This window comes from Xiphophorus couchianus, chromosome 6 (genome assembly GCF_001444195.1).
Source record: "Xiphophorus couchianus chromosome 6, X_couchianus-1.0, whole genome shotgun sequence".
NCBI lineage: Eukaryota > Metazoa > Chordata > Actinopteri > Cyprinodontiformes > Poeciliidae > Xiphophorus > Xiphophorus couchianus.
Genome location: NC_040233.1, coordinates 24963757 through 24981658, shown reverse-complemented (window position 1 = coordinate 24981658; position 17902 = coordinate 24963757). Strand labels below are relative to the sequence as shown.

The following is a 17902-nucleotide window of genomic DNA, read 5'->3' as shown; positions in this document are numbered from 1 at the left end:
GCGCCGTGGTGGCGTAGGGGACAGAGTGACCCATGTTTGGAGGCCGTCGCAGGTTCGACTCCCGGACCCGACGATATTTGCCGCAAATCTTCACTCCTCTCCTTCCCCCTTTCCTGTCAGCCTACTTTCATATAAAGGACACTAGAGCCCATAAAAGACGCCCTGGAGGGGTAAACAAAAACAAACAAAAAAAGAGAGAATGGATTTGGGTCATGAGACAGAAACTTTGTCCAAATGTTTTATATTTTACTTTTAAGATCCTAAACAGTAAAAACAAGAAAGCCAAAGCAAAAAATTTCTTCTCTACAATTATTAAATATTTATCATAGCACTTCAGTAAGAAGGTTTCTGCTCGATAAAGTTTTTCAAATCAGCTTTAGCTGCTTTTTTCCACCTGCTGCATCAAAAATATCTGCTTTTTACTGCAAACTGCAGCCTGTAAGAGCAGGCGAAAAAGGAACAGGAACGAAGACATTTCACGTTCTGTGCATGAAAACACTGATAACGAGCAGTGAAGTGAAACTGTTACCACTGCTGCTATGGAAATAAGGCATTTTAAATGCAGACAGGAGCAGAGCCAAAGGCCACGCCTCTTCCTGCTGAGCTGTGTCAGCGACAGGTGCAGCTGTGTGTGTGTGTGTGTGTGTGTGTGTGTGTGGAGGAGGGGGGTCTGCAATCACAAAAACCAGTAATAAAAGGAAAAAAGAACCAGTCTACACAGAGCTGTGTGTGAGAGCCCTCATAAAGAGGCGGGCTCCTGTTGAACTTTAAACACTGATCTTAGCTTCCCATGATCTCATCCAAAAGCTTTCCAAATTTCTTTTCCCTCTGAGGTTCACTCAGCCTACCTTCCATCCTTACCTCAGTGTAATCACTCCTCTATCTTCCATAATGACCCTCTCTTTTCTCTATCCAAAACCTTTCTCCAGTCTGTTCTGTAGAGCTTAAAACCATCTATTATGCCTCTTGATATTTGTGATGTAAAAACATCTGCCTCATAGCAGGAAAAAAGGGAAAAAAGGTTTGTTTGCATGAGGGTATGAATGCATTGATAAGAAAATTTATATATCGCTGTTATTACCCCAAATTTGAAATATTTCTTAACCTTTTTGACAAAGCTGACATTTTGTCTCTATTTAAGGTCAACTCATCACCAAACAAATACAACTCAACCAACCCCAACCACTTCCTGGAACACACACAAGCTGAAATAAGATGGAAATAAACATTGATTATTAATATTAGCCCAGTTTTATTTATGGGACCGACCAAAAAATGACTAACATCAGTCAATACAACGGTACACTAATAAAATGGCCCCAAGTTCATGACTTTTGGGTAATCATCTGATACTTGCATATATCTTATTCGCCAATATTATCTCCCTCTCCACATGTCTGAAAATCCGACACTGTTGCCAACTTACCAACTTTGTCGTTCTATTTTGCGACTTTTCAGATAAAAGAAATTGACCAAAATCGGAATCAGCAGGTCAGGCTTTTTAAAGATCATGATCGGGCAGAAAAGTGTAATCAGTGCTCTTGTAGCCCATAAACACAAAATGCATATGAGCATTTTGTGTTTTGTATTTTAATCATTTCTCAGATTTTCAGTTTTAAAGTTCGCTTTATTAGAACTGGGAAGCTTTTCTCCCAACAAGACGGACATCGATGGGTGGAGCTGGAGCTTTTGGTTTCACACTGCAACGGCTCTACATCTAATGAGTGTTTGTTTATCTCCATAGCAACATGCCTCATTCTGTAAACTAGCTGGAAGTACTAACATACTTTTGTAGATACGAGGAGATTAGGACTCTTGTGAATGAGTGTCTTATAAGAAACTTAGAAAAAAAAAACTGAAACATGAATCTAATGGTAAGAAAAAATCTGGGAGTCAAGTTTAAGGCCTATACTTCTCAACGTTAAATACCCAAACAGATTCAGTCTCCTCTGCATCTTCTTGCTTAATTTTGGATGTATTTCTGGTGTACACTCAACACAAAGCTGACGGAGGAGAGATGGATAAGTTCTTGACCGAGAAAAGAAAAAGGGAGTCAGAGGAAAGTAAAGTAGGTGACTTTACCTTCCAGGAAAGATGACGAAGATTTACTGTGAATGTAAATTGTCCTGCACTTTTTTTCTCCCACTGAAATGTTAGCAATATTGTTGCACATTTTCCACAAAAATGTTAAAAAGCTATATACCTTTCAGAAAAAGAACAAGTTGATAAGTAACCAATTTACAGTTTTAAAAGTCTAAAATCTCAGTGAATCACTTGCACTTTTTGTCTTTTGGGAATCACAGACTGAGCAGTCGTGATTAAATGTTACAAACTGAATGTGCTAATTGTTTTAAGACTATAGTACAGTAACATGCAACTGGCAACAAATTAAAATTTAAGTTGTTGTAACTCATTCTGTTAGTCTGTCTTGATAAACAGGTGGTTTGTACAGATAAATAATTGCATAATATCAGAATCTCAATAGTATTTCAAATGGGATTTATGATACATAGACAAAAAAATGAGAACAATTCGACCAGTAACTCTGAGAGCAGTGTGGTGTAGGATGTCTTGTGTGTCATCAGCAAAAGGAACGAAGAAGACGATGAAAACAGAAATGGCTCAACATCTCTATTATGCCAAAATGTGTGTAATTATACTACTGCATCTCATTTAACGCCTTTCTGAAAATGCACATCAAGATTTCATCCACTGTCATTATGTTTGCTATTTTCCCCTGAATTTAGAAACAAACTCAAAACTTTATTTTAGTGACTAACAACAATACTAACTTACAAAAAGACATTAAAAGCATGAGGGCAATGATGCTTGACAACGTTAGAAACAGATGAAACTATTTCCACACATAGAGAAAGCTAAAAAACGGCCCTGTAATGGGGCCCTGGTATTACAACATCCTCTGTTTAATGTTCTCTAGATAAATATTTCAAGGTTCAAGGTAATCTTGTTCTGCTATATAATATCTGTCTCAACCAAAGCAGTCGGAAAAGTTTAGTTTCTTCTCTCCCTTTCTTTTTTTCACCTTCCTCCTCTTTTTGCTTGTAACCCAGGAGTTTCTTTTCTCCAGTTTCATCACATCTGTCGAATATCATCCCCCCGCCCTCCCCGTCCTGCTGACTACACCTCTCTGCATATTTTCCCACAATACTCCACAATTACACTTAATGCCTCACAAAATGCTAAGCACTAATGACAACCAGAACCCAGCAGCACACACAATGTAATATAAGAATGGAATGAAAACAGGAAATCATGTGGTGGACTCCAACACATGTGCGCACACATTTTTCACCAGCACACACACACACCCACGCACACCCCTGGAGTTTCTCGCTATCTCATACACTCTGCACTCGTATACCTTGCCAGAACCTGTCACTGAGAGTCCATGTTGAATTTATAAAGCAGGATGGATTGGAGCTGCAGTGCGGCCCAGACTGCAGGGGGAGTAGCACGCACTAATCTCTCACCAGAGGATCAATTCACCACCAGCTGCTCGCCCCTCTCGCCTCGGACAGCGAGGGAAGGCGGAAAGAAAGTCAAAACAACCCAAAAACATTAGGCCAGGCTTTTCAAGGCTTCCCAGCATAACTCTACAGCAGAGCAACGAGACTTTTCCATGACTTCTTTCCGAACGACCACCAGAGCTCCTGCGCACGCTAAAAGTGTAGCTCCTTCCTGGTTTGTTAATGTTTCTCTAAAGGAGGGGACAGGCTGCTTTTTACTGCAGGTGCAGTTGGAAACTTCAGGTGCAGCTGCGAACATGTGGCTCATTTAGCTGTGCTTTGTTTAAAATTAAAAATAAATTAACTACGGAGGACACATTACCAGAATGGGAAAATTGTCTACTCCCCTGCCTTTGATTTAAGAACAAACAAATTCCTTTGAGCTTAAGTAATTCTAAAAGGTGATTAGTTTTTACTTAAATACTAAAACAGCAGAAATAATTTTTTCCCCAACAGCAACACCCAGATCAGATGCATTATTTGAACAGCTTCTTTTTAGCTGCCAATTTGGAAGCTGACACTAGAGATGCACCGATCTAATATTAATATCTGTATATTGAAAAAAAAAGTAGATCGGGTATGAGTAACAATGTGCCCAATCTATAAGGGCAGATCTATTCGGTCTAATTCTATGCTTTCCGCTCTGAATGTCTTTTTTAAAATTTTACATTACATTTAGAATTCCTAATTGTTCTTTCTGAACAATTTGAGAGGTTTGTTAAAGTTTATTAGTTTATTTTAGCCAACCTTTTTGTTTTGTCAGTTTCAGTTTCTTTGTTATTTATTTTCCATTGGCTGTTATTCTCCTAACTGCACTGACTGAACAAATTAAAGTTGTTTTTACATGTCTGACCAAGCTTGTGAAGCTGTTGGTGTGTTTAAGTGTGTTGTACCGCTGCAGAGTTATCAAATAAATTGTAATTCAGTATATTTATGTCTGTTCAAAAAAGAAGTGTTAAGTCTATTGAGTGCTGTTTTCCTGTATCGAATCAGTAATGGCCGATACTAAACCTCAGATATCTGTATCGGTATCGGAAGTGAAAAAAGTGGATCAGTGCATCCCTAATTTACATATTTTAGATCTAAAGAGTTTTAAACAACGCAAATAACCGTTGTGGTACATCTATTAAATCCTTTGCTTATCTGAAGAAGAAGAACTGAAAACAAAGAAATTTAGTTCATCAACATTCAAGTTTGTTTTGACATATATTAAGATAAAGGGAACTCTGTGGTATTTTATTTAAGTGTGAAACCCATAATCACCCTCAAACCCCAAAGCAAAATTTATTTGATAAGATGTAGAAAAGGAAACTTCTGCCTTCTGTCTAAACAGTCTGTAAATATGGTTGATGTGGCAAAAAGCTAAACTAATTAAGGCTAATTAAGACTGACGTAAAACATATTTTATAACAAGGCAAGATGAAAAATATATTGCAGAATGAACTACAGTTTCACTGTCCGTTATTTTTCTGTCATTTGCAAACAAGTCAGACCTAAAACACTCATTGTTAGACTGAAAGAGGTGATTAATTAATCTGAATTTTCAGTCGATGCTTCACTGAAATCTGCAGCTTCTTAAGGTTTAATACATTTAAAAGACATTAAAGAAGTTTTAAGTCCCCATTGTTTAATCAAAGAAATAAACTTAAATGTTGTCTAGAAGATTAAATATTAGCTTAAATATTAGAGTAAAAGTTTGTGAGAAATAATTCAACAGATTATGCTACAGTAGCAGCTTACCAAACAGGATGTGCAAACTCTGAAAGATAATTAATACCCAACAACAGAGTATTTGCATTTGGATTTCTAACAAGAAAGAATCCGAGAAGAAAAGGATTGAGCATTCAAGAGCAAATCCTACTGGAAGAACGCTGCAAACTGAAAAGAAATCTCTGTGTGGAGTATGAGTACACAGAGCGGAGAGGGTTGAGCTAAGAGGGCTAGAGGAAAAAAAACGTGTTTGAGATTGAGTAGCTCTCATGAGCGCGGCTCACACCATGTAAGGCTTTATTCAGCAACAATGAAATAAGCCTTCAGAGCAATATGAGTGTCACATTCTCCACGTCTCCATGGTTTTCCAGTGTTTCCCGCCCGGCTCTAACTAACTGCAGCCAAGATGAAGGCGGATGCTTGCGTAGGCTGAGGTGTTGGTGGAGAATCGACAATTAAAAGGACGAAGAGAAACGGTAAAAACCTAAAACCAATCAGACTTTGCTGTTGAATCGTTGGTTGGTTAAGTCTTGAGGCAGACTTAAGTTGTGTTCTTCAAAGTGTGCTAACAGAGGTAATTAGTAGAGATTTAAACTCACACTTGGAAAGAGATTTTGTTCCACGTTTGTAAATAAAACAATAACCTTTTGATGAAAACTGCATACACACAGAACCGTGAGTGGTAGATTTATAACCATCATGTGATCCAAACGCATTTATTAAAGCAAATATGATGAATACTTCATTAACTGGCTTGGATTAATCTCCAAGCTGAAGTGCAATGTAAAGACGGCTGTCTGAAGAGATGAACAATAAGCAGCTGACTCAACTCCCCCACAACCCTCACCCTCTCTGCACTGGTAATGAGGAAATTCATTTATGTATGTCATTATTATCTCAGTCAACACTTGTGTTTTTAAAGACCAAGTAGATGAAATTGTATGCAACTAATAAGCAAATATTCAATCAAATCTGTGTATTTGTTATATGCTGTTGTTAAAAATATGGAGCAGAAAAACAAGATTTATCCATTATTTTAAACTTTTTGATCCCAGTCTGTACAGCAGGGAGTTAGTACCTGCACTCCCTGGGCCGACTGACACAGAGGATTAACATATACAACTAATGAGGCAAGCATAAACACAAACAAACCCAACAACACCTGAGGGCAATCTGCAATTAACAGCGCATGTTTGTGAACTGTGGGAGAAAACCAGAGAACAGACATGATGCATGAGGCGAACATGCAAACATCGACCGAATGGCTAACAGCTGCTCAGGAGTGAAAATGGAAAACGAGACATACTTAAAAAATAAAAGCATAAAACCCCACAGAATTATGATTTTACATCATCCAACAGAGACATTTACGGATTTGAGCATTGAGAGTATTCTATTATTATCAGATCTATTGAGTCATTTCAAAATGTTACATTAATGAAATTAGGGGATATTTTAGATCTGAAAGTGACATAACTCAATTTTTACACCGGTTTGAGGAATGAAATGACAAGACATATGTATCTGACATGATGGTAGTCTTTTGTATGTGTGTATTTCTACTCTGTTAGTTTGATTATCTGTGAGGATGAGGTGTGGTAGACGAAGATGTGAATGTAAGAGACAGAAAAGGCAGAGCATCTGGTTCTGCAGGTGAGCTCCCTGAGGCTGAGCAGGAGGAAATGGAGGTAATCTGATCAAAGAGTGTGCAACAGCAACACATCAGCAATCTGAACCACTGGAGCCCACAGTACTGCATGAAATAATGATGCTCTAAAATGTTTAGAAGAGGCATTCCTTTTCATAATTTTACATTTAGAGAGAGGATTGTTGTTGGAAATTAGCAGCCAGATATTAAAGTCAGACATTTAGAACATTAGGACTAAAGCTAACACTCATAACAGTGTGACAAAAATATATATTTCATTCATTAATTTTGAGGTTTTAAAATCACCATCTTTACATCTTGTGATTGCACTGCATGGTGTTGCAGCCTAGCAGTACATATGATGCAAACAAGTCAGACCTTGTCAGATATTTTACTAAGTGAAATATGAAAACAGTAATTGGAAAAATCCTCAAGAACTGTTCTCACAGTCTGCCATATATCAACATACTTTGGTGTTTGAAGTCCATTAAAGGGTCAAGACAGCAAGGCTTTTATTTTGAATATTTCTTATTTTCTAGTTGTATTACTTTTTAATGCATCATTTAATTTGATTTTAAAATGTCAAACTTAATTTTTACATACAGATTATTTTGCTTTGAAAAATGTGTGTAATTACTAGCTTTTGTAATTACCAATGTATATAAATTAGAATCTCTTATTTTGAAGGGTATCTGTCAGCTTTATTTTGAAAGTCCATATTAATCTCTTGCTGGACGCAGGTGTTATTTGGATACGTTTTGTAATCATTTCAGGTTTGGGATGTATTTAGGGTTGCGCTCTCTACTCACTGCTATTACACGACTAATCTCATTATTGGTGAATCTGACATAAACGGGATGTTGCTCGGTGGAAGACGGAATATTTGCTGAAGCCTGTTGTGTAAAATGCTGTCATCACAAGACATGTTTGGAAATGAAGAGGATTTATTAAATGTTTGGAGGTTTTGAGCTGGAGATTATAAAAGAAAACCTCCACATGACTTTCAGCTAGATTATGCATTAGAGTATTACTGAAGTGTGTTTTCCCAGCCCTCCTTTTCCCTTCTCAATCAGTCTCTATCTGTGTGCCTCTTAGTTGTTCCTTCTTCCCATGTTCTCACCTCTGCTTGCTCATTCCTTCTCAGTTGTGGAAATGCCAATGCACAGCTGGGATTGTGCTGATAAAGAAGTCTTTTGTGGATGTTAATGTACAGTAAAACTCAGTAAACGCTCCTGTGCTTTTTTAAAAGGATACATTTTCATTTTAGTATAGCAGAGCTGCCATATAATAAACGCATCACTGAAGTAATACCTTTTCTCACATATGTTTAAGATGAATTAACAACAGAAATATGGATCAATAAAAACACTTCTCTATAAACTTCCTACCAAGTCTGATTATCATTGTTAATATCTAAGGCCATCTTCATATAGCAAGTCTGAAATATGACCTATTATATTTCCTTGAACAGGTTAAGATAGGTCTATGGGCGATACAAAACATGTCAATTATATTTTTTGCACAAAATCGCTCTTAGATAATGAGATTTTAGTTAGTTCATTCTTAGATAATGGATACCGTATTTTTCGGACTATAAGCCGCTACTTTTTTCCCACGCTTTGAACCATGCGGCTTATAGCCCGGTGCGGCTTTTCTGTGGATTTTTCTTCGACTTTAGCAGGAAGTGAATCATTGGAAGTCAACAGATGCGCAATTATCGTACATATTGAAAAGCATAAGTAGAGCCTCCTGCACAACCACCAAGATTTTGTTTTGTTGTTGACTAAATGGTAAGTCAACAACAAAATACTTGTCTTTTCCAGCAGCCACTGTACAACAATAAAACCAGCCATTATACAGCACATACAGCGGTAAAACCAGCTAACCAAGCATACTGGAGCTCCGCTTGTGTTACTAGGTAACAGCGAAGTGCCCGTCAAATGTGACTTAACATCCGGGAGGTTTTTGAAATGTGTTTTAATCCCTAGGGATGTCTTTAGAAGCAGTAGAAACCAAAATGGAATTACAAAAACGTGCAAAATGTGAATTTTGCTTAACACTCAATTTAAATTTTTCTTGTGACTACAATTCAACTTTAGTGTGGACGCAGAAGAAAATGTTGACATCACACAACAGCTGCTTACGAAAGTAATATGGACCGATTTTAAAGTTTTGGAGGAATGGCAGCCGACAGTGTTGTCTCAAGATTATAACAAAAAGACGGAAGTTTAAAAAAAGAAAATTAAGTGTTGGCAGTGTTTACTTGAGCCATTGTTTATGTCCAGATTTACCAAATCATCTTTCTTCTGGTGCAGAAATGTGACGTACGTATGTCAATGATGTAAAAGTCAGAATTTTTTTTATCTGACAGAAGGTGCTTCAAAAACTATCGGATATATTTTTCATCTGATTTGTGTCGCATATGGAAGTGACACAAATCAGATTTTGGGGGGTCAAAGGGGTAAATAAGATCAAAACAGGGCATATCAGACTGCCCTGAACTAATTAAAACCAGTTCAGGTTTTAATATAAAAAAAAAATCAGATATGGGCAAAATTTTTTTAGTTGGGTTGCATTTCCGTGCTGTGGGAATGTAGTCTTAGACAACCACCTAAATTTGAAGATCCAACCCTAAATGCAGAATGAAAAAAATTGGTCCAAATAAAATATGAGTTACGTCAGGAAACTGGTTCACCATGTTCACCTGAGCAGCTTGTGGCTGGGTGTTCTTGTATGAATCTAAGAAACTTTCTTTCATCAACTTAAATCCCAAGCAACATTGCTCACTGCAGAGCGGATTGTTAAAGTTCATGGTAGTGTCTCACCTCCATTCCAGGAGCCATTGTGGGGTAATACTGTTATGGCGGCATCATGGTTCTCCAGCGCTGTGGCCCCGTCCGTTTCCGTGGCATCATTCTCCAACAGGCTGTCCTCCTCCACAATATGTAGCTTGTCCTCATCGTCTGAGTCTGAACTGGCCTCCAAGCTATTGTTGAAGTTTGTTACTGGAAAGGAAAAATAAATGGACATTAAATAATCTATAGCTAAACCACAAAGAACATAATAGACTAAGCGTTTGTTCCCCATCTGTGATCCACATTAAAGGCAATCAGCTGAAGTATGTGTTTGGCACCAGAGCTGCATGAAAGAAAAATGACTCTGCGTACTCATGTTTCATATTAACACAAATCAAGACAAATATGAGTGCCATAATTTTTCCTTTGAAAACCTGGTGAAATTGTGTGAAATCTGATACACGTTCTGGATCATTTTCCTCCTTATTAACAAAGAAGAAATCCAGAATTAGGTCAACATAATTGAAAATGACCCTACATATTTTTAAAGGAATATTAATTAGATTAAGGAAAAACGGTGCATGTTTTAAAATGTTCTCTTCTTTGTCTCTTCTTTCCTTTGGATAGAAATTAAGATTGTGTTTTGGTGCGGCCCTATTAGCAAACAGGGTAAGGTTTTATTTTTTAAAGGTAGAAGAATCATAAACAACTGAGTCCAATGTAAAGTGAACTGCAATGCTTTGCTGGAGAAATTGGCTGGTTAGTAACATCGGTTGATTTTCACCCTAACTGATCCTGACAGCAGAGATTGGAAATGTAATCATTTGTTTGTTTGCCATTCACGTCATGTTTCAAATTTTCAAAACACTTTGAAATTGGTTAACAAGATCTCTTTAAGGTGACCTATTATGCTTCTTGTCACTTTGAATAAGCTGCAGTTGGCCACCGCTTCCCCTCAAACTCCACACGTAACAATTGTTGCAAACAGATGAGCAACTACACAACAGTGCATCTTTGAAAAGCAGAAGTGGAGCCTCCTGCACAACAAACAAGAATGCAACAAGAAGTTTCTAAATGGTAAATCATCAACAAAACACTTGTCTTTTCCAGCAGCCGGTGTACAACGGTGAAACTAGCTGACTAAACATGATGACGCTCCACTTAGGTTGCCAGGTAACGATGTAGTGCCCGCTAATTGTGACTCAACAATCGGGAGGTTTTTGAAATGGCTAATTTTCCAGACATCAAAAAACATGAACTTATTTCCAAAAAAAGGGCAGTGGATTTTTTTTAAAGCATTCAGGGCGGTTTTAGAAGCAGTTGAGACCCAAATGTAAGTATAAAAAACTGAAATAAGTTCATTTTGAATTATAGGTCAGAAAAATCAGTTAAAACTGGGATTAGGACATCTGAGTTCAGAAATCATTGACAGAAGTTTAATCAGTGCATCCAAACTATCTACAGGTTTTTCTTCTTGGCTTAAACTTCACAAAAAATAAAGTTTACTTCAGCCTCTTTGATGAAAATTAAAATAAGAAGGCTTAAACTAAACAGCTTTTGGCACACACAGACACACACCAGTCTCAACATTATGTATGAATCACAGAGCTCACTAGTTCTCCTCTGACCCACTGAGAAGACAAAAAAGAAAGCTAAACGATAGCAGAGAGGAAAATGACCTCTTGTTTATAAGCTTCAGGAAGCAAAGCTATTTTACGGCGCGTTGCGGTCAGTGAGTTTGTCTGAGGGGCAAAGATTCATAATGGAAGCTTGTTGTGAAAAATGGACCAAATCATCAGCTCTGACTTAACTTCACAATGTTTAGCTCAGAGGTCACACATGCCTGCAACATGGAGCCACACGGGGTTCAAGTGATGATGAGAAAATGCTTTGGTGGGTGTTTCACCGTCAGCACCTGTGCAACTGCAAACTGGTGCAAGTACATGTGAGGAGGGGTGTGCGTGCGTGTAGGCGTGTGTATGTGTGCGTGCTCTGAAGGAAAGCTGTACATCTCAGCAGAGGTGCTGCAGACGCCTAATGAGGAGGAAAGCTTGGTGTGTTTGTTCCTCACTGTGACAGCTGCACACACACACACACACTCACACAGAGGACAAAGCTGCATCAAGCTGTAGCTCAGGTACAACAGTGCAAAACGGGCTCACACACACACACGCCGACACACCCTGTGCAAGCTACTATACAAACAGTCATTATGACTCCATCATCAGCCTTCCAGGTTTATGTGAAGCTTTCTGGGAAACATCATGTGTGAAGATGGGCTGGATCAATGCGAGCCTCTGTGGGTAAAACAGGAGCTCCGGGTGTCGATCACAACAAGGCAGACAATGGAGAGAATGTAACACTTGGAAACGCTTGTTTGGTTCCTGTTCCAGTATTATGAACAGGTTCATCTGAAATATGAACAAAACTTATTTTATATATAATCTCCAAAAAAGAATTGTGATTAAAATAGAAAAACTCAAAATATGCTTCAGTGGAAGCCATTTTTTTTGATTTGCTAAATGCCTTAAGCAGTATGTGACCTCGATTTTTGTCATTTTTGTCACAAGGAATAAAACTGATTATTGCTTTTTCTCTAAGGTAATGGTCTTTTCTAATAAACTTTATTTTTTTGTACACAAGGAAACAGAATCACTGAAAAGGAAGTTTGTGACAATTATGGTAAACAATGAAGCTATACTTAAATATGAATTTTTCTACCCAGATTATATTTCCCACTCGGATAAACAAAACACTAATCTATTTACTGTTTTAGGTCAGCTAAAACAAAGTGTGAAAAAATATTTGTCACATTCTTACTTATTTCCTTCATAAGATAAAGTTATTTTGTGAGAGCAAAATGTTTTTGCAACAGGCAATTAAGTTATTTGGGGTTTGTAAAAAACAATAACACAGGAAATATGTTAATAAAAGAATTCAGGTTAGCTCTCGTGTTAGTTTTCTTTTGATAAATTATTTTATTAGAAACTCATTTCCTGTCAGATGATATTGTTGAACAATATCTGACAGAAAAAGTCTGATTAAAACCCAACATGATTATATGTTTGAAAACCACTGAGGTTTGGTGAGATGCAGATTCATAATAAGTACCTGCAGCCTGAACTCAGACTGCTGCAGGAACCTAAAACCTATGTTGTCAAAAATCCAAAAGAGTTCTTAACAGTTGAGGTTTCATAAGTCCTCACTCCATCAGTTTATTTATTAAGCAGGCATCAGTTTTCCATCAGTTTATTTATTAAGCAGAGAGCTTAGCAGCAAATCAGTGCATTCACCTTGATCAATGTGTTGCTCCCTGCGTATAATAGAAACAACTTGTAAAAGTGCACTGAAGCAAAATAATATTTTATCTAGACCTGATTATGATTTACCGTTTTGCAAAAGTGTATAACAGCCTTGTGCATCTTTCCCAGCCTCTACGTTTGGAGTCACTGCACTACGTCACATCTGTCCAGCAGCTTTCAAAAGCTTTACAAAACAAATTAAAATGGTTGCATAAGCTAAGAAATAATTTTATTTCCCATTGATCAATGGGAACTGTTAGTCTTTCTTGATGTTTATCTGTACTACATAGGTTATCATCTAAAATCTGTTTAGATACAATAAAACATTTCTTCTATAGCCAAATATAATTCAGGCATCGGTCGGGTATCTTGGCTGCTTATCTTGTGAATTTAAAGATAGAAACAAATTGGCTGTTTTTGTCATATTATGATTTGTTTTATTATGTGACAAAACATGTTTGTTAGTTTTGAAGTCAGATAGGTGTCTATCGGTTGCAGTTCTTTTACTTCTTTGTAACCACAGGCAAAAGATATATAGATAAATAGTAAATACAATTTTATTCTTATAACACCTTCAGAGCCACATAAAGATAGTTACAAAGTGGGCCTTCAATCACCTGAAGAACATTTCCAGGATTAAACAACTAAATGTCCCAGCTCTAGAAAGATCTAGAAAAACTCATCCATGTGTTTATCTTTAGTCATATTAAATACTGCAACTGTGTCTTCACAGGTCTGCCTAAAAACCAAACCAGGATGATGCTTTGTGTTCTGACTAAAACCAGGAAGATAGAGCACATCACCACAGTTCTAAAGTCCCTACTCTGGCTCCATCTAGCTCAGAGAATAGACTTTAAAATACAGTTTTTAGCTTATAAATGGCTAAGCAACAAAATACATTAAAGATCTGATGTTGTCAACCTTCCAGACCTCTATGGAGAAACAGCATTCAGTTTATATGTATCACAAATCTGGAACAAACTTTCAGAAAACTGCAAAGATGCTGAAACACTGAGTTCCTCTAAATCTAGACTAAAAACCAAGCTGTTTAGAGTTGCCTTTGATAGTAGTGTCTAGTAGGGAATGGAACATTGATCAGCATATTTGATGTATATTTGCTTGACGAGTTTGATGATGACATTTGACAACATATGATGTTTATTTCTTGTTTCACATTTGGTGTTGCTTAAATGTGTCAAACAAATAAACTTGACTTCAAGACATCAAGAGAAGAACTGGTGAGGAGGTGATTCTTACGTTTTAGCAGGGTGTAGTTCCCCCAGCAGCAGACAGAGGGCAGCATAGGGTAAAACAGAAATGAAACTCCACTGGGGAAACTAGATTCTCTGTACAGGAACGAGTGAAACAGAGAGACCTGTCCACATCATCATAACAATGTATCAAGTCAACTGTTAACTCCCCATCTGGAGTCGCGGGAGAGAAGTCTAGACAAAAGCCTTCCTCCCTTCCTGTCATCCGTCTCTCTGATTACAACTCTTTCATGATGTATCCCTTCATTATTACTTCTTTCCATGCGTTGTTGACATCTGTGATCTGTCAGAATTTTACTTTTCACTTACGCAAGACTTTTTTATTCAATGCAATGTGATTATTTGACACTTCAGTCAAAACTGAGCTGTAATTGCAGGGATCAACACTAACAGCCGCTTGCCAGAAGGGTAGCATTTCCCTTTTATTAAAACAGTAAGTTGCAGGCTAGAATTTCTAATTTCCTCTCTCTGAACTTTACTTGACCTAATCAAGGAAGCACACAGAACGTTTGCAAAAATAGGCTTTCTAAACAAGTAAACCCAAGAATTCGTTAAAGTTAGAAACTATAGTTTGCCACCACCTCTGAATCTGTTACACACTACCTTCGTTTGTCTAGGAATCAGATCAGAAGAAGGAAGCGAGGGGAAAACGGCAACACTGGGCTGCAGACCATCACACAGCCAGGCTCTCATCACGACATGTGACCACAGAGCGGAAATCATGTGTCTGACACGCCTCAACACTGGACCACATGGACTGAGATGTGGGTCAAAGGTCAGTGCCTCAGCAGTCAGCATGGGGGAAGGGAAAGGTGGGTGGGCTGAGAATAGACTACAATCAGACTGCATGGACAGCATGGCTGCTGGCTAAAGAGTGGCTCTCTGAGGCTCAACATCACTTTAAAGGAAATAGAATAAAGTCATTCAGTAAGCAGTTAGGTATTAAATGTTGAAGGAATATATGATGTATAAGTATTTGTCTTATTTAATTATTTCATGGTCATATGTTGGAACATAAATTATTTTTTACTGCTGCACACAAAGTGATTGGTCAGCAGTTCAGTTGTTCATGTTAGCCACTCAGATGACAGGCCATGTAGAAAACATAAAGACTGAAATACACATATTCAATTAATGTTTTCACAAAATATGTTGACCTTTATTTATTTGTGTAATAAGAAATTACTGATTCAATATAGAGCTGCAGAATATATTCAAATTGCAATGATCATTATAATGTTACAGTGATAAAGTACTATTTGGATGTAACATTTGTTAGAATGATACTATGCATTTCATGTGACATAGATTCAACACTAGTAGTAAATAATATATAGATGAATCCATTTACAGTGGATTCATGCTGATTCGCGGGTCAGTAGATGGATTTTTCTCTGGAATGTAACTAAAAGGCATAACTATTCACGGAAAGTTCGCTTATTCATGGATTATTTTCACACAGCATGTCTAAAACATTTGAAAGAAATTGCAGCTTAGGAAGTCATAATACATAGCCACAATGCTATTTGACATATTATTAGAACTATCATTCATTTGCCTTGGCGCTGATTGACTGAAACCCAAAGAACAGCAACAAGGTGATAGTGAATGTTAGCTAATGTGGCAGAACTGATACAGTTTCCACAGTATACCAAATAAAATATATTTGGTATATAAAGTCTATAAAACATGCATAACCATTATTTTCAGTCTGACATTAAATAAATAAATTTTTCCTCCTCTAGTTGTTCAGTTAGGACAATAAAATCAATTCTATTTGGCAAAACAGAAGATTCTCTAGGTTGATTTTGTATTACGTTCTGTAATTTCAGAAGTTTATAGACATTTCCTTGGTATTTGTCGGAATTGCCTTTTAAGCTGTGAGACTTGGGTCAAATGAATTTCTCCCATAAGCTTCTAATAATATTAAGAAGCTTTTTTTGGTCGTAATACATCAATATGTTCATATATATATTTTATTATTTGTTTAAAGTATATTTTTCGACATTATGTTTACTATCACACAATAATTTTTATTTGTATTTTAAGGATAGTGGTACTTTTAGCCTTTGCTGATAATCCCACAGCACAGCTATATAAGGAAACTTGATCTCTGTATACTTTATCTCTCAGGTTGTTCCAAGTTAACCTCACGGTGGCGCTACAGGGAAAGTAAGATGATCACTGATGTCAGTAGGTCACGTGCGACACAATTTCATGACAATCAATAAAAACCTGGTTAAATAATTCTCGATAAAAGAGATAAACTGCTGTAAAAATTTAATGCTGAACATTTTGGTTAAACTATAACACAAAACAAATAAATGTAATAAACCTTCACCTTCAAAATACACCAAAAAACGTCATCATCGCCTCCTTCAGCTGAGTAAACATTCATTGCAGAACGCACAAATAGAAACCTGTCAACTTATGATTTCTGTAAAAGGTTCTGATGACAGACACGAGTGAAACAACAGGGTGTGTGACGAGACCACAGCTAGTTTTCTTGGTTTGTTGTGTGTGTGCGTGTGTATGTATGTGTGTATGTCGACCCAGTGCAGCTGTGCAGCATGGGACCTCTGCCAAACCTCTAACAGACAATTATCCCACTGTGTGCGTGTGTGTGTGTGTGTCTGAGACAGAACGGAGAGAGGGAGAGAGACGGTCAAACAGAGGAGACTACATCACTAGAGCTGCCTGTCTGCTAATAGATGTGACCAGACTTTACATGGTGAGCAGCTGCAGAGTCAGCCCACTTAAAGGTGCAGTCACCCATTTTATTTTTGTCTTATTACACCAGCAAACTGTATTCTGTATTTAGTTAAGACGACAAAAGGAAATGGCTTTTTGCAGCAGTTACAGCTGGATGTCTATCTTGTAGCTTTTGACATCTAGAAACCAAATTTTTGGACCACTGGACCACTCTAACAAATTAATATGTTTGATCTAACTAATGTTTGTTTATGCACAGTCTCCTGCCAGAAAATGAACTTTAGCTCCAGTCAAGTCTTTTGCACCCGTTAGCACGTTCTCCTCCCTGATTGCCCTGCAGCTGCGTCAGCTTCTCTGCCCTGCTACAGTAAAACATCCCCACAGCATGATGGTGCCAGTGACATGTTAGGGGGTGGAGGGTTGCCAAGAGACATTAGTAAACTCCGACATGCACACACTAAATAACTGAATAATGGAAAAATGTTGATTGCAGTGGTGTATTTCTTTAAATCCTGTGGCGTTCTGCTGCTGTTAAGCTTATCAGCTTTAGAGTAACTCTTACACATAAAAAGTAGCTGAATTATTATCTGCTACTTTTATATCTAAAAAAATACACAAAGTAGCAAAGATGACAAAGATACTTGGCAATGTTAATAAGAAACAAAACTTCCGTTTAAAAAGTAAACAGGATGAAAATTGCCTTCAGCTGTGAAGCTGGGAGTTGTTAACTATGTAAGATTGACTCATATTCTTCATGTGCCATTAAAAGTGGGCATCATGAGGTAAGATGGAGGCTACGTCACCCACACACACACACCCACAACCCCACACACCCTCACACACAGAAAAAAAGAGGGAGAGACAGAGGTGTGGCTAGACATTTCTTTGGCACACGCTGTTATGTTTCCATGCCCACCTTATAAAGCTGACAACCTCT

The 17902-nt window shown here is 37.5% G+C and overlaps 1 protein-coding gene across 2 annotated transcripts in view; it reads right to left on the bottom strand.

The window, feature by feature from the left end:
* LOC114146558 (zinc finger E-box-binding homeobox 1-like) overlaps positions 1-17902 on the bottom strand; it is a 63754-nt gene that overhangs the window by 9739 nt on the left and 36113 nt on the right. For both annotated transcript variants that reach the window (XM_028020736.1, XM_028020737.1), the window contains exon 2: positions 9711-9890. In XM_028020736.1, coding sequence (XP_027876537.1) covers positions 9711-9890 — 180 coding nt within the window. The remainder of the gene's footprint in view (positions 1-9710; positions 9891-17902) is intronic.